The sequence below is a fragment of the Suricata suricatta genome, chromosome 3 (assembly GCF_006229205.1).
Source record: "Suricata suricatta isolate VVHF042 chromosome 3, meerkat_22Aug2017_6uvM2_HiC, whole genome shotgun sequence".
Classification (NCBI taxonomy): domain Eukaryota; kingdom Metazoa; phylum Chordata; class Mammalia; order Carnivora; family Herpestidae; genus Suricata; species Suricata suricatta.
In genome coordinates, this window is record NC_043702.1 from 98,962,248 (window position 1) to 98,978,810 (window position 16,563).

General features: G+C 43.0%; 1 protein-coding gene across 4 annotated transcripts in view; it reads left to right on the forward strand.

Annotated features, from left to right (window-relative positions):
- EPB41L5 (erythrocyte membrane protein band 4.1 like 5) overlaps positions 1 to 15,093 on the forward strand; it is a 122,989-nt gene extending 107,896 nt beyond the window's left edge. For 2 of the 4 annotated variants that reach the window (XM_029934713.1, XM_029934715.1), the window contains 3 exons: positions 4,753 to 4,794; positions 5,160 to 5,287; positions 10,596 to 15,093. In XM_029934713.1, coding sequence (XP_029790573.1) covers positions 4,753 to 4,794; positions 5,160 to 5,287; positions 10,596 to 10,662 — 237 coding nt within the window. In that variant the 3' untranslated portion in view covers positions 10,663 to 15,093. The remainder of the gene's footprint in view (positions 1 to 4,752; positions 4,795 to 5,159; positions 5,288 to 10,595) is intronic. The other 2 variants (XR_003906706.1, XM_029934714.1) reach the window with 2 other exon arrangements.
- Positions 15,094 to 16,563: the final 1,470 nt, after the last annotated feature.

Genomic DNA, 16,563 nt, shown 5'->3' on the forward strand with positions numbered 1-16,563 from the left:
AAAATTTAGACTCTGATGTATTTTAGATTCTGCAGATGGACTGTTCTGTTACACTTACAGATGTCTCCATTACTAGGACCGTAACACTCTTTCATAACCAGCTTTTTAACTGGTTTTGATCTGCAGCAAGGCCAGCCAAGCAGTGTTCTGTAGCTGTTTTGTTATTTTTTGCTTGTCAGTTCTTTCAGAAGAGTTTTAGAGTGTTTTTTTTTCAAGTCCTACCCCTCCAAAATCCTTTGGGTTTTTATTACAAATACATTAAATTCATAAGTTACTTTGAGGAAATTGATGTATTTGTGATAATTTGTCTTCTTAGCTAAGAACACAGTGTTTTTCTCATTCAAGACTTCCTGTGTTAAAGTTTGTCATTATAGTCCCTCAAATATAAGTTCTGTACTTTCCTTTTTTTTTTTAATTTTCAGATCCTTCTTGTTTTTTTGTGTGATCTTATTTTCTCATTAATTTTAAATGGGATTTAAGAAGGCTATTGTATTCTGACAAAATTCAACAAAACTTTTCATCACTGAAAACAGTAAAACTGTAAAAACAAAACAGAAAGCTATTTAAAAAATTATAGATATTTAAATAATGTATGCATTGGGGTGCCTGGGTGGCTCAGTCGGTTAAGGGTCCAAGTTCAGCTCAGGCCATGATCTCACAGCTTGTGGGTCTGAGCCCCACATGGGCTCTGTGCTGACAGCTCAGAGCCTGGAGCCTGCTTCAGATTCTGTGGTCTCCCTCTCTCTCTGCCTCCTTGCCCCCCCTCCCCCACTTGTGCTCTGTCTCTCTCAAAAATAAATAAAAACACTTAAAAAAATTAAAGTATGCATTTTATTGAGCAAAGGGTTTTTATTATCATATTTCTATTTTATCTCATTTATAGTTAGCATTCTCAAGGAATGTACAGAATGTAATCATGAAGTCCTATCTTCCTGAGAGGAACAGAGGCAGAAAGGTTCTAAAACTTATAGCAGAAATATCTATTACTCAGGCTAGAAAAAAGTTCTGGAAAACACTAAGATTACTACCAGTTTAGAAATTAGTAAATATGTAAAATAAATTTGTGACAAGAAGACATCTCTAAGATCAATAGGATAGTATCCAATTTTTAAAAAATCAGATGCCTAAAAACATTAAAAAAAAAATTAAGGGGTGCCTGGGTGGCTCAGTCAGTTAAGCCTCCGGCTTCGGCTCAGGTCATGATCTCACGGTACGTGGGTTCGAGCCCCGCGTCGGGCTCTGTGCTGACAGCTAGCTCAGAGCCTGGAGCCTGCTTCAGATTCTGTGTCTTTCTCTTTCTCTGACTCTCCTCTGCTTGTGCTCTCTCTGTCTCTCAGAAAATAAATTTTTAAAAAAATCAGATGCCCAAATTAATTCTTTCTCAGTCTATAGCAGACTATCTTCTTAGGTCCATGCAAGTCTTTTGTTTGTCTTATTTTATTTTCCTTTGTCCTCCGTTCCTGACGTCTGTTCCCCTTTTCCTCCAAGGCACCTATTCCACTGTTTGCTATGTGTCCTCCCAGGCACCTTTCATATATTTATTTAGATAAACATCTGTGGAAAACAGTATGGAGGTTTCTCAGAAAATTAAAAATAGAGCTACCATATGACCCAGTGATTCCACTCCTGGGTATTTACACAAAGAAAATGAAAACACGAATGCAAAAAGATCTGTGCATCCATAATGTGTACTGCAGCATTACTCATAATACCCAAGATACAGAGGCAACCCAAACATGCACTGATATTACATGAATGGATAAAGAAGTGTGGTGTATACATACAATGGAATATTAGTGATAACAAAGAATGAAATCCTGCCATTTGCAACAACATGGATGGAGCTAGAGGGCATCATGTTAAGCGAAATAAGGAGACTGAGACAATTACCATATGATTTTATTCATGCATCCAATTTAAGAAAACAAATAAACAAAGGAAAAAGAGACAAACAATAAAACAGACTCTTAAATACCAAGAACAAACTGGTGATCACCAGATGGGAGGTGGGTGGGTGGATGGGTGAAGTAGGTGTAGGGGATTAAGAGCACTCTTCCCTCGATGGGCCCTGAGAAACATATAGAATCGTTGAATCATATTGTGCACCTGCAGCTAATATAACTCCAAAAACCAACTTCACACATCTTTGAAGGCACTGTGGGAGAACTGGGGGAAACACCCACAAGTAGTATTGCTGGATCGCAAGCGCACCTGAGTACCAGGCATTGTGCGCTGTGCCCAGAACGGCTGCCACCGTTACATTCCCACCAGTCTTCCTTACACTGCGTTTTGTCTGATTTTCTAATGATTCCACTTTATGGGTTTGTCTCATTGTTACAGCTCACATGAGTTAAATGGCGTATTTCCTCCATTATTTTATTGCTAATGTAAGTTTCCTCTGGGAGTGAGTTATGTATTCCTTTCTTTTACCCATTTTTCTATCGGGTTTCCTGTCTTTTTCCTGATGATTTCAGGAATTTCGTGTATAGTCATTCAAGCTGTTAATTACGTGTCAGTCTTAGATATTAAAAATATTTTCTCATAATCTGTATTAACACATCTGAGGCATTTTTATCACCGTCATTTTCGCAGGAAGCAAGGAGATTGAGACGGTGTGTCTATCAGTGTGGAGGCAGAGGAGTGCATGGGCACATACACGCTGCCTGAGCAGGAACCTTTTATTCTGATGCTGTGCATTCTTCGTTTTCTCTCCTTATAGTTTGGAGTTTAGGGTTTGAAAAAATCTTTCCCCATCTGCCACCCCATCCCCTGAATCAAAGGTATCCTTTCCTATTAGCTTTAATTTTATTTTACCTTTCATGCTTAAGTTTTAAACAGTTTGGAGAGTTTGGGGGTGGATGTCAGGTATGGTTTCAGTATGACCCAAATTTGCATTTATCCATTGCAAAGATCCAGTTTTCCCAGTAGTATCTACTAAATAACCCATCCTGTCCCAGTTGGTGTGTTACTGACGCTGTAGCCTCCCTTTCCGTTCTGCTACTGTGGGCAGTGCTCTGGCTTTGTTCTCCTATCTAGTGTAGTCTTATAAATTTCAGCATCAGTATGGCAGGTTTGCCCCCAAATTCTGCGGCATTTTAATGCAGTTTATATTAGATTGATAGACTTAATTTATAGTTTATTTTCATGAACACAAATATTTCTATTTTCTCTCCTCTTTGAGTCTGTAAATGTTCTCAATAAATCTTCTTAGGCTGTAGGTAAAATCCTAAATACTTTTTAGTTTTGTTACAATTTTGTTGATACCATCAATGGTATTTAATTTTTTACAGTTGAACTTAGAAGTTAATTTTTTGTCTAACATAGTTGCTGAATTCCTTCACTAGTCAATCTGCTGAGTCTCTTTAATATTCTATCAGTTTCTAGAGTGTTTCGTTCCCATATCAATTATTGATTAATTCACTTCTCTTCTTTTGCTAAATCTGTCAGTTATTGTTTGTATATTTTGAAGATATGCTGTGAGGTGCACATATATTAACAGTAATTAAACTTCCTCAAACTCCTTTGAGCACTTTAAAGTGTCCTTCTTTGCCCCTTTTTTCCTTTTAATTTCCCTTGTGACTGACATAAAATTGACACCCTGGCTTTCTTTTAAGTTTCTACTGCCTAGTATATAATTTCTGGTGCTTTTATTTGTAGCCTATTTGCATCTGTTTTTTTTTTTTAACGTTTATTTATTATTTTTGAGAGAGAGAGACAGAGTGCAAGCAGGGGAGGGACAGAGAGAGAAAGAGAGGGAGACACAGAATCCAAAGCAGCCTCCAGGCTCTAAGCTGTCAGCACAGAGCCAGATGTGGGGCTCGAACCCACAAACTGTGAGATCATGACCTAAGCCAATGTCAGCGCTCAACTGACTGAGCCACCCAGGCGCCCTTTTATCTTGTTTTTCAAATCTTATTTGAGGGTCTTTATCCTCTGATGGAGTTTTATCCGTTTATATTTATTTTGATTATGGTTATTAAAGGATATGTTCTGCCAAACCAGTTTTTCTTTATCTTTACTATCTATTCTTTCTCTCTCTCTCTGTCCCTTTTATTTCCTGTGATAAAAGTACATTCACTTAATATTGGTGGGGAAGTTCCTCTGGTGGGCACCTAACTTAGTAATAAGACCTGGACTTACATTAAGTTTTTCTTATCAGGATCTAAGGTCACCAGTCTAGGAACTAGTCTTGAGTTTCTATAAAATAGGAGGAGTTATTAGATGATAATTCTACACATAGAAGTAAGATCTAGAAAATTAAACACTAAAAAGAATGTAACAATGATCCTGTGAGTCAGGAGCAGTATGAATATTTCCATGTGTGTGCAGGATAATCAAAGAATGCTCCGTATATAAACAGATTTTTTTTCTGTGTACGTCTTTTGTGCTATTAATTTGGATTGGTCACAGTCCACTGTTTAGGAGCCTATCAAGAAGGCTATAGTATTGTAATGAACTGAAAGATCAGAAAATAAAATGTTAAACTAGATACCAGGGTTGGGGAGCGAGGGAAGTCCTTACTGAAAGTAGGAGCAGCATTCTTGGAGTAGACATGTTTAAGTTAAAGAGATTACCAAAATTGTGATAGTTTCTTAAGTGGTGAGTATGTCATCTGTGTCACAGAAAAGGATCTTGGATTCAATGTGCGTGTCAGCTCGGGGAACTGCGTTTCGTAGTAGAAGAAAGCATTATGAGACTGATTATGAAAATAAGACTTCCCTAAAGTAAACATGTATATAATATTTATTTTAGGTACCTTCAACATCCATGATCACACCACGGTGGATTGTGCCAGTAAGTTCATGATATTGGCAGTTTTTTCTTTTGGTTACTCTGTCAGCGTGAAGCCTAAGGAAAACCAGGCTCTTGTTTTTCCTTAAAAAGGCGGGGGGGAGGCATTCCCAGAGTTCTGTTAACTGAACTTCATGGCTTCAAGTGAGCAATTTAATGTTTCTATTTGTAAATGTTTAAGGATGCTGACAAAAACAAAAATTAAAATCTGAGGTGAAGGATGGTAAACTAACCAACCAAAACCACCGTGACCATCAGGATCCTCTTACTTCTGCCCCTCATCATTAGAGATGATGCCTGGGAGCCGAAGGGCTGACGCCCGGGTCATGTTGTTACCTCTGATCACGTGCCTTGTGCGTCTCCCTCAGCAGAGCCGTGTCCTTTCTGAAGGCCTGGCAGGAAGCGGACCGTCCTTGGGGAAGGAGGGACATGGTAGTAGAGAAGTGGTGTCGCTGATTTCCCCCCCAGCACCCTTCTTGGTGGACGCTGTGACCAGGTGAGGAGATTACTTCTCCATTGCAGTTCTTAGGCACGTGTTACGAAAAAATAATAAAATTAATGTATCGATAGCAGTAATGTCAGTTCTTTAATCGAACTTAATTGAAACCAGATATATTTTTGTCTCTTTACTATTTAGAATAGTGTTTTTTTTCTATTTTCTTGTTAGGAAGTCTTCTACAAAATTATGAAGTGGTTTTTATTATTAATCGTCTTTTTATGAAGTCTGCATAACATAGGCTTAGCTTTAAAAATTTATATTTGTTTTAAAATTCACTTATGTCTTTTCCTTTTCATGCTTTAATTAGTATGTCGTCCAGCAGTAAGGTGAAGAGTCATAGGTAAGAGTGAGACAGGAGATTCCCAAGGGGAGGCTCATACACACCTGACCCTTGACCCCCGGTACAGGCTTATTGCAACACCTCGCGTGTGACAGACAGAAGTGGGACTCAAAACTTTGGCATGTGGTTCTTCAGCTCTTCACTGTCAGGACCAAAGCTGCGCCTGTTTTGCGAAAGATATGCAGTCGCCTTCATTCTCACCTCAGACTTTTTTCTGATTATGTCTGTTCCTCATATCCTCTTTGGGCAATGAGAGCATAAGTCAATGGAAGTAGCTGCTTTCCTAATAGAGAAAATGTTCCTAATTAACTGAAAAAATGATTAGAGCTGATTAGCTGGAGAGAAATTGATAATTTCATTTTAAAGTTGTTTTCTTATCTCCACAGTCTTTCAACTAATAGAATCACTCACTCAGCAAGCACTTATTGAATGTCTGTTCTGTACCAGGCCTTGATTTTTATCTGCTTTGGCAGCAATGGACATGGCAGTGAACAGGGCAGATATGGGACTTGCCTTGGGGAACTCACCTACAGTTGCCAAATTAGCACCTTATGCAATCTTAATAGGTGATTTTTCAAAGCATTTATATGCCTGATAATTGGCCACTGTAAAGATAGAGATTACATGCAGAGGACCAGGTGAGGATGCTTTGTAATTGAGTTTATACAATAAAATATGAGTTCTTAAGGACTTGTAAATTTAAAATTACAGATGAAAGAAGAGATTGTCTGCGCTCCTTCCCAAAACAAAGTAGTCATAGAAGAATTTAAGAGATCAAAGATGGTAGTAGTGCACCTGAAACTAATCTAATGTCGTATGCCAGTTACACTGCAAAAAAAGAAAAAAATATATAAATCATTGGATCACAATAGAGTCTAGAGACAAACCCACATATATACAGTTACCGGATTTGTGAAAAAGGGATGGTGCAGTACTACGGAGAAAGGCTGATCTTTCAGTAAATCAGCTGGACAAATTAAACATCCATGAGGGAAAAGATGAATTTTGAACCAACCTCAGACCATACACAAGTCCATTCTAGATGGATTTCAGATCTAAATATGAAACGTTAAATAATAATAGAGCTTTTGGAAGAAAACATAAGCAAGCATCCTGGAAATCAGGAAAGGTTTTTTAAACAGGTCACAAAAATCTTTAATCATTCAGGAAAAATTGATAACCTGGATTATATCAAGAACTTCTGTTCATCAGAAGAAATAACTGGAAGGCCTCAAAAAGGGAAACCAAAGAGTAAGAGAAAATATTTGCACTTCCTCCAGCCTCCCCATTTATCTCTATCTCTCTGTCTGTCTTTGCCAAAGGACTCATATTTAGAATACATAAAGAGCTATTGTAAATCAATAAGAAAAAAATAGCTGCAGAGAAAACGTGACAAGACTTGAATAGACAGTTTACAAGAGGGCATCCAGGTGGCCAATAAGCATACAAGACAGTGTGCAGTGTGACTGGTGATGGAGGAAGACAAATTCGGTTCTCTTGTTTTTTTGATCTGCATGCTGGTCACAAAGGTGTGTTCAATTTGCTAAAAGTCATCAAGCTGTAAACTCCTGCTATGTGATAATCATTTTTTTTTTTTTTTTGTAACTGGTCACATCTCTACATCTCTACAGATTCAGATTTACTTTGGGTGTTGTGTGTAAAATTTTAGTTCAAAGGCATAAGACCACAAGGACAAAGAACAGGACAACAGCAGTTGGAAGATCTCAGGTTGTGGAAGCAGAGGAATAACAATAACCAACTTCGCAGAGAAGAGAAAAATGAAATCTACACCTGAAAAGGGGAGGGGGTGGAAACAAAATAAAAACGCCAGCCAGTTTCCACTGCAGAACCCTGGAAAGGCTCAGGAATTGGAGGCACCAGGTATTTGTGAAGATAGGGCTGAGAATATGAGGACTGGTTGAAAAGATTTCTATCCATTTAGGGTGTTACCCCCGCCCCCAATCTCCCCCCACCCCTGCCAGCGTGATTCTGGAAGTTTTTTGTGGGAGAGCTGGGCCAGAGGGGCTCCAGAAGTGAAGAGATTCTGTTTAGAGTAAGGCCCTGAGCTGAAGACAGAGGTTAACTCCAAGTCCATACACTGAAGTCAGGTGAGACAGCCACCCTTCTTTCTCAGCTTCCCGAATGTTGTTAGCCAAGTAAAATGTCTCTGCTGAGAAATTAAGAGGATTATTCTCTAGAGAAGCTGACCAATAAAGAGAAAAGGCTCATAGAGACTAACATTTGTGGGGGCCCTGATGGGACGGCAAGCCCATTAGTTAGTGAGTTTTGCTTCTGTGTACACTTTCCACATGGCATTCCAGTGCTCCCCCTAAAAATTTTTTTGTTTAATGTTTATTTTTTGAGAGAGACAAAGCTCGAACAGGGAAGGGGCACAGAGGGAGACACAGAATCCGAAGCAGGCTCCAAGCTCTGAGCTGTCAGCACAGAGCCTCACGTGGGGCTCAAACCCACAAACTGTGAGATCATGACCTGAGCCAAAGTCGGACACTTAACCAACTGAGCCACCCAGGTGCTCCCAGTGCTTCCCTTTTAAATATGAATGGGTGCTTCCCTCATAAGTGCAAAGAGGGCCCAAAATGATCAGATGTCTGAGGAAAAATAAATCAGGTAAACTGAAAAACGGGGGAAAGAAGGGAATGTGAGCATCAAAGGCTTCACAAAACGGTTTCACGAGACAGGAGATGCTGCCCCTGTGCAACAATAACAGGTAATGGAAAAGACAGACAATGCAGTGTTCTTAGAAATTATTAACCCTGTTAAAAATAAAATCCAAGGAATGTGTGGAAGGTAGATTGAGGAAATCTCCCAAAATGTAGAACAAAAAGATGAAAATTGGGACAGAGAAAATTGGAGGATTGATCCAGGCAGTCCAATATATGAATCATCGGAGATCCAAAAAGAACAGAGTAAGAGAGAATTGTACAATGAATTGAGATTTCTCAGAACCAAAGTACTTGAGTTTTTAGATTCAACAGACCTGAGTACCCAGCACAGAGAATGAAAATAGACAACACCAAGGACCACTGTGAAATTTCAGAATATCCGAGGGAAGAGAGGATGTAGGTCTTCAGAGGGAGGAAAAGAGGACATGGGAGGACTGGTGATCCGAGGACAGTAGCCCTCACTAACGGTGAGGAAGGAGATAATGGAGCAATGCCCTCAGGGCTCTGGAGGAAAATTATTTTTCACCTAGATTTTTTAAAAAAATGTTTTCTGTTTATTTTTGAGAGAGAGAGACACAGAGTGCAAGCAAGGGAGGGGCAGAGAGAGAGGGAGACACAGAATCTGAAGCAGGTTCCAGGCTCTGAGTTAGCTGTCAGCACAGAGTCCGATGCAGGGCTCAAAACCACTAACCACGAGATCATGACCTGAGCCGAAGTTGGACACTTAACCAACAGCCACCCATGTGCCACACACCTACATTTTTATATCCAGACTATCAATGAAATGTGAGATGAGAATGAGTAGACATAGAGTTTCTCTAAAATATATACTTCCCAAGTGGGCTTACTCACTGGAGACATGGTCCATCAAAACAAGACAATTGTCCAAGAAGGAAGAAGATGTGGGACCCTGGAAACAGGTGCAGGAATTGAGCAGCAGGAAATGAAGGGAAGTTCCAAGGCAGCAGCTGCCCAGCAGGTCTAGAAACAATTCTGTACAGATTTGAAGAGGGGGTATGGAGTTCCAGGAAGGATATTGCTAGGAAAAAAACACACACACATGGCCTTACCTCATTGTGTAAATGGTTACGTGATGTGTCTGAACATACTGTGAAGAGATCCATGGTTGTATCTGCAAGCTTAGGGACAAATGAGAAATAAGTACAGAAAACTGAGCAGACGGTCACAACAACAAATGAAGCAGTTCTTTAGTCCAGGAAGAGCAAACTGTGCAAGAAAAAAAGTACTTCTATCAGTTATGGCAATGTTTACATGATTACAACAAACACTGAATATCAGTGTCATCAAAATTGTTCCCACAGCTGTTGAGAAGGTAGGAAGGGAGGATCGGGGGGCTGGTGAGTGGGCTCTAAGAATGGTGAGCCTTCCCAGTTCGTGGCAGGATGTCATTGTAGAAACAGGCCACTCGGAGTCTTGCTAGTTGCACATCACAGTCACCTGGAGGGCTTACTGGCTCCAGCCTCGGAGAGTGTCTGATTCGCTATGTCTGGGTGGTGCCTGAACATCTGCATTTGTAACAGTTCCCAGGGACTACACTTTGAGACCCCCAGAGACACGGAAAAGTAAGGAAAATACTGAAACAAAAAACTGTTGGAAGTGTTAGTCTCTGTGTAGTAGAAATGGAGGGAGGTGGCACGCATGATGGCTGTGTCCTGTGTAAAGCTTGTTAGTGGCATCACCATGTTAAACTATATCCTCTGCACCGTATATTTTGATGTTACGTTTTCCTGAAACCACAATAGATGACGTTACGTCCTCGAGTGTGAGTACACGCTCTTCAGCTGCAGCAGAGAGACTCTTGGCCGCTCCTGCAAATCCCACATCCTTTTCTGTTTCACATAATTCTGACAAAGCAGATTAACTGCCGTGGCGACTCAGCCATAGGCGTCTGGACTCTGGGTAAAGCACAGAACAGTGTGCCCGCTTACCTTGGTGTTTCTTGAGCAGGTGTCTGTCATGCTGTGCGTCATACTGTTCTTGCTGTTCACAGTAACCCTGGCCTGTTAAGAAATGAGTGTTTGGTATGCTTTATTCAAGGAAGTAGGCGAAATTGATACCTTTAGATTTCATTTCAAGACGAAATAAGCATCAATTATCTAGAAAAGTCCCTTCTTTAAATATCTCATTGCTAAATTAGGTGTTGCAGCACGGTCACTTACGGTCTGTGATTTATTCTCAGCCTGCTCTCTGGTGGAGAAGTCCATGTTGTTCCCACCGCAGTGGTTTTCCTGAATAATAAATAACCCATTCTTCCTTGCAGCTCTGTTCCAACGTTGGCCGAAGAAGCCATCTTGAAGCAGAAGTGTTTACTGACTACTGAGCTCTGAGGCTTTGGCTCCTTCTCACCTACAACCGGAATGCCCAACACTCTGCTGCCGTCTGTCCTGGAATCCACTTCTGCGGGAATGTGTTGGATTCAAGAGCTTGTCCTGACTTGTGAGTTAAAAAGCTCACCTAGATCAGACTTCAGCTCCATGAGAAACCATTTTCCGTCCATCTGGAAGGGCTTAGTTACACTATATTTTTTACTAAATGAGGCTATCTGGTCTTCTACTTCCTGTAATTGTATTTAAGTTGTAAATTCCTGAATCAGGAATTACTTTCCTGTGGTTTCCTTCAGATTCTTGGCTCCATCTAGTGGGTGTGACCGTTCATAACCCTCCCTGAGCAGCTGGCTCTGGTAGTCGGTCTAGCCTTTTGAATGGTATTTCTCTCCCTCATATCAGGATGACTGTCCTTGATCTGAACATCTGTTAGAGAGGTTGCCCTTATCCATATGATACCTGGAAATCAGGAATTTAGGACATTAATGACATTATGTAGGTAGATTAAGGCCTAGCTTGTTTACAGTTATCACAGTACTAAAGAGACGTTTAGAATCCAGAAGACTTTCAGATGTCTCCCATATTTTGACTGGACTGGCTATCTTAATACTCCAAGGTTTACATCAAGGCTAAGATAAACTGCATATTTTGTGTCATGTTTTTTTTTCAGCCCTGCTTCCCTATAGGAAACACCCACAGGCACCAGACACATACTCTTAACTTTTCAGACCAGACAGCGACCACAGTCCTGGCCCCACACCGGTACCAGCTTGGACATGGACTCCATTTCCCTTTAATACAGGCTGAATAAATTTGGAACTCCTAAACTAAAGAAAAGGAAACAAAACAAAAATGCCAGGACAGAAGTAGGGAATCGGGGCAGGGGCGGGGAGAATTTTGTTTCTTGAACACCTGCCATGTCTGAAACTACTCTGCTTGCTGAAAGAACTCCTGTCTCACCTTACGTTAGGAATTTTGTGTTAATTTTTAAAAATCTCTGGAAGTTCCTCTTCACTTTTGGTCCCCCATAAAAATTCTGGATATGAAAGTAGTACGTGCATGTATAGAAAACAGCGAAGATGCAAAAACAACCCCTTGCAATTCCAACATCCAAAAAAACACTATTATTTTAGCTTTAAAACTTAAGAATGTGTAAGGCAAACTTCACTTGCTGGGAATGAGCATGGTGTGGAAGCCGTGCTGGGTTAGTTGTTAATCCCTGTGATCAAGGATTGATACCGACCTCGACCTCCTGGAATTTGATACTTTGTTTTTCTGCCCTGTGTTAGGTATGTAACTGAGTGTTAATTGATGTTGCTCAGCATAAAAGAACACCCAGCTGTGTGACCTAGAGCACTCGTGGTTTGGACTGCCCTGGGTTCCCGGAAGCACAGTCCTGTGCTCAGGCACACACACACTAGCATCTGATTAGAAAACTCAGGACTTTGAATTGTGTGTGGTTTCCCAGGGAGCCGTCGAGTGTGGAAACACCTCTTGCACAGACCAGCTTCGGTGAAGGAAAGCAAGTTGGCACATCTTGCCTCCTCGTAGCCATTATGCTAAGCCTGTTAATTCCATTGGTGGAGCTCTTGCCAATTCTTAATAATAAAACACATGTTTTCACAGTTCTCAGTGACAGCTAGAACCAGAGGCCTGGCCCGGGACATGCTGGACTGGCCATCATCTCCAGGGCGTGGCCAGCGCCGTGAGTGATAGAAGGTTCAGGTCCTGCCTGTGACCACAGAACGGCTAAGGCATTACTAATTCCGAAGGCCTCAGCTTCCCTGCCAGGTTAGGAGCTAGTGCCAGCCTCAGCTTGAACTGTCTAAAATTGAGGAATAAGTTGTTAAAAATAGTCTGTAACCTGTGTATTCTTGCTGGTTAGAATATTGATAGACATACTTAAAATGTATTTAAGTCTCAAGCTAAAAGGAGGAAATTTTGTCTTCTGTCCTGACATGAAGTGGTAAACATGGAAATTTATACTTCAGTCATGAATTAGCCCGGACAGTTTAGGTATAATAACTTCCCTGTCAGGTCTGCTGCTGGCACCTTCCCTCAGAACTGCTGTGACACCGATCTCGTTGTGCCGATCTGAGAGCGGAGGGGAGAGGACTGAAGGGCTCAGCATCCCTGTGAACGTGTCTGAGAGGGAAGCGAAAAGTCAGGCTTTGTGACGAGAGGGAAGGAGCAGAGTAAGGGATTTGAGGTGGTCCTGGATCGGAAGGCTTGGCTGGTCACAGCTGCGGTGGCACTGCCCACTGGTGACCTCCAGGACACAGTCCTCCACTACGAAAGATGAAAACCCACCTGCACATCTGAATCCTCGGATAAACCAACTAGAGCTCAGATCCTCAGATGAGCTGAAGTAGCCCCCGTGGCTACTTAATGACGCTAGTTGGGCAGGAAGTTGTTCTGTATGTAGAAAGAGGTTCCTATGCACCTTAGTAAACATAGCTAAAAAGAAACATTGGTAATGTTATAATTAAGGCAGGCGTTGAAAAAAGAGGAGGAACAATACTTTATTTGAGCGCTCCGGCCAGAAAGCTGTTCGCACTCTTCCGTTGGAAAGGCGCTGGGAGGTGATTTGTGGCTGAGGCAACAGACCCAGATTGGCGACGAATAGCAGGAGGCTGTTAGCCACAGGCTCAGCTCCTCCGCGGGCACATTCTTCCCCAACTTTCCAGTTCCAGATTCGACTCCAGTCACTCATTAGGCTCAGCTGGGAAGGGAGTTGTGCCTACGAGGTGTCCCGGGGCCGCTGCCCCATCTCCAGGCTTGCCGTGCGTCCCGCTCTAGGGACACTGAGTACAGAGCCACGCAGCAGGTGCTGCTGCCGGCCTCGGGAGAGCAGAAAGGACAGGACTCTCGGGTCAGGCCATGTGACAGCCCGGGTGGGGAAGGGAGAGGTGGCAGGGCGCTCAAAGTGAGACTGGGAGGCTTCAGCTTTCTGCCCTCAACTCTTCTTCAGAACCTGTAGAGTGATAAATGAGACCTTGTCTCTCCCTCCTGTCACAGGGTCCCCTGTGGAGACCCTGGCGCAGGGCGCATTGCTCGCCTACGCTCGCCCTTCCAGAAGCTCTGCGGAGCGACGGAATGAGCAGGTTCCTTTGAGCCTGATAAATTCAGACCTTCCCTGAACAGCTTTCTTAAGATGTTGATATGTTGTGGGGGAAATTCCATTTAAAAGTATTTCTTACAGCCTGCTGTTTGCACCTTCATCTGCTTTTCTACCATCACAGATGTTCTGTGGACACTTGAGGACGAAGGCCCTGGGTTGTACCTGGCATCTTGACTGCTTGTTCTTGTGTGTCACCCAGTTTGGGCTAAAACCAGTGCCTCTGTCTTACATAAGTTCTTGTGTCGCTTCAGAGGCCTTTTTAGGACAGAATTATTTTTCAGTCACTTGCATAGAGAAAAATCGCCCATATTTTTCTATAAGGGTCCTGAGAAGCCTTCTCACTGAGCAGGGCTGGGCAAAGGTTTTCTGTGAAGAGCAGAGATAATACCTCACTGCTCAGCTGTGCTGTTGCACAGAAGCACCAAGACAAGAGCAGATGCGTGGGCCACTGTGTTCCGGGAGGTTCATTTACAGAAACAGATGCCACTTCCAACTCCAGGCTTCATGGCAGGGCAGAGTGGCTCCCTGGGGTCAGCCAAGCGTTCCGATAGATCCTCCAGCATCAGCTGCCCCTGCGGGGCACCCAACATGTCCGGATGTTGGCGTCCTCATCTGCACAGGGACAGGGCGCGGTCATGGGCCTCCCAGTTCTGGGTGTCTGTGAGGCCTCACCGCTTTCTCATTAATCTTGCCTGCAGCCTTTTGGTTGCTTGGAAACCTGGAATCTTCTGCAGACTGAAGAATGTACATTTCTATATTATTTGGCCTTCTTTCCTCTCAAAAATTTAAACACTCTGGTTTTTGGATGATCCGACGAAAATTGGAAGCTCTTCCTATCTATCAGCCTTCAAGGTGAGGACATTTGTTTGGATTATAGAAATGTGTCCTGAGCCTGAGTCTGCTGTGTGAACATGTGCTTGAGCTGGAGTTATTCCACTTTCAGGAGAGGCTACGTGAGTCTCTTTATCACATTGCTTGAGACAGTCATTCAGTCACTTCCCAGGATTGGTTTTTATCAGCGAGGTGGTTTCCTACAGACCCCTTGCTCTCTTTATTTTCACAAATAAATTTTCTTACCTGGGTATGATAGACAGTTTAAAGGACCTCACTAACTATTTTGTGTTTACTTTTTATATGTGTAAAGCTTTGCAGTAGCTTTTGAAGTATAATTTATTTTTGTATCAAGTGCACTATTCATCCGTTGTGTCCCACAGCTGTACATCCCATCTTAGAAGCACTGCCCTGAACTGAGTTGTTTGTATCCTGACGTGACAGCCGTAGATGTGACCACAAATAAAGCTTTTGTGAAACACTCCTGTTTTTATGGGCCCTTCCATTTCCGGAACAGGAGATACCTACATGGTGTGTTTTCCGTCCTCAGCACGATCATTAGATCAGAGCTGCCGTTAGCGGGAACACGAGGGAGCAGGTGGAAGCCGTGAACACAGCTCCTGGCGTTCAGTTCAGCACGCGTGCACCAGGTTTGGGAGTGGAGGCGTTTTCAGAGTCGGAAAAACCTGATCGGTTTTTCCCAGCACATCCTGGAAGGCACAGTGGTCATTTCCAGAAGCAGCATGGTACATCAGAAACACACAGCTATACTCAGTGAGGAGACCTTAAGTCATGTAAGAAGCACATGCCTCAGTTCCTTTGCCTGGGGTGGGATGGCACCTGGCATGGGAAGCCGTGTCTGGGAGAGGGACTGGGTGTCCTTTGTCACGCTGTCCCTGGGAAGAACACTGCTGTTGGACAGAGTCACACACACCACAGGATGTCAGCGAGGCTCCTGAGAACATTCCCTTCCCCGCTCCCCACCTCTCCCTTCCACCCGGAAGACACACAGCAAAGGGCCTTGGAAACCAAGGAGCTTTTCTTAGGCTCTAACGAGATGAGCAAAGAGAGAGGCAAGAGCCTGGGCTCTGTCAACCTGTGCTGGAAGCCTCAAAGAGATTTGGCAACAAGCAATGGGAGTCATGCTGATGTGGGCAAAATGACTCTTTGGAAAGATCTGACCGCCAGGGGGCACTTCCTGGCACCTTGAGTTGGGGACAGCAGGACACCTGAGAAGGCTGTGAATCCCCAAAGGCAAGGAAATGGTTACTGGGTGACCAGGCCAAGCCAATTACACATTTGGGAAGACGTTATATATATGTGTATATATGTATATCAGTTGTTAAAATATGAAGAAAAAGCTGAGAAAATTCAGGAAAGTGACAATCGCTCTATTAAGCCTTGGAGATACAGGGCTTGTGCTTTACAAAGAAATCGCTTATACTCCAAAAACATGTATTTTAATGTTATTTCTGTTCTTGAAATAGTAAATACTAAAAACATGAACCCAGCACAACCAACAGAAAGGGCTTTGGTGGTCAGTGCCAAGGAAAGACAGGAGTGGGGCACAGGAGCTCAGGTCAGTGAGGCCCAAGAAAACGAGCTCATTGTTGATGTGCGGGCAGTGTGGCGGCTTCTGGCGATTTGTCCCAGCAGACGCTCAGCCTAGCCTGGTTAGGTTCTGAGGCTCCATCATGGAGGAGAGCCCTTCAGGAAGCAGAGAGGCCCTCTCTCCACAGCAGGGTCACCCATGCCCTCGTGGGCCCTGACGGCCTGCTTCCTAGCTTCCCACAGTGTACCTGTCACGCCTCCAAGTGCACCGTGCACAGACCAGAGCTAGCTCGTGCTCCTAAGCCAGGAAATCAGGCTGTTGGAGCAGGAGTAGCATTGCTGGACCACCTGGTCCCAGCCTTCCATGCGTAGATCAGAAAAGAGGCCCAGAAAGGGAAGGA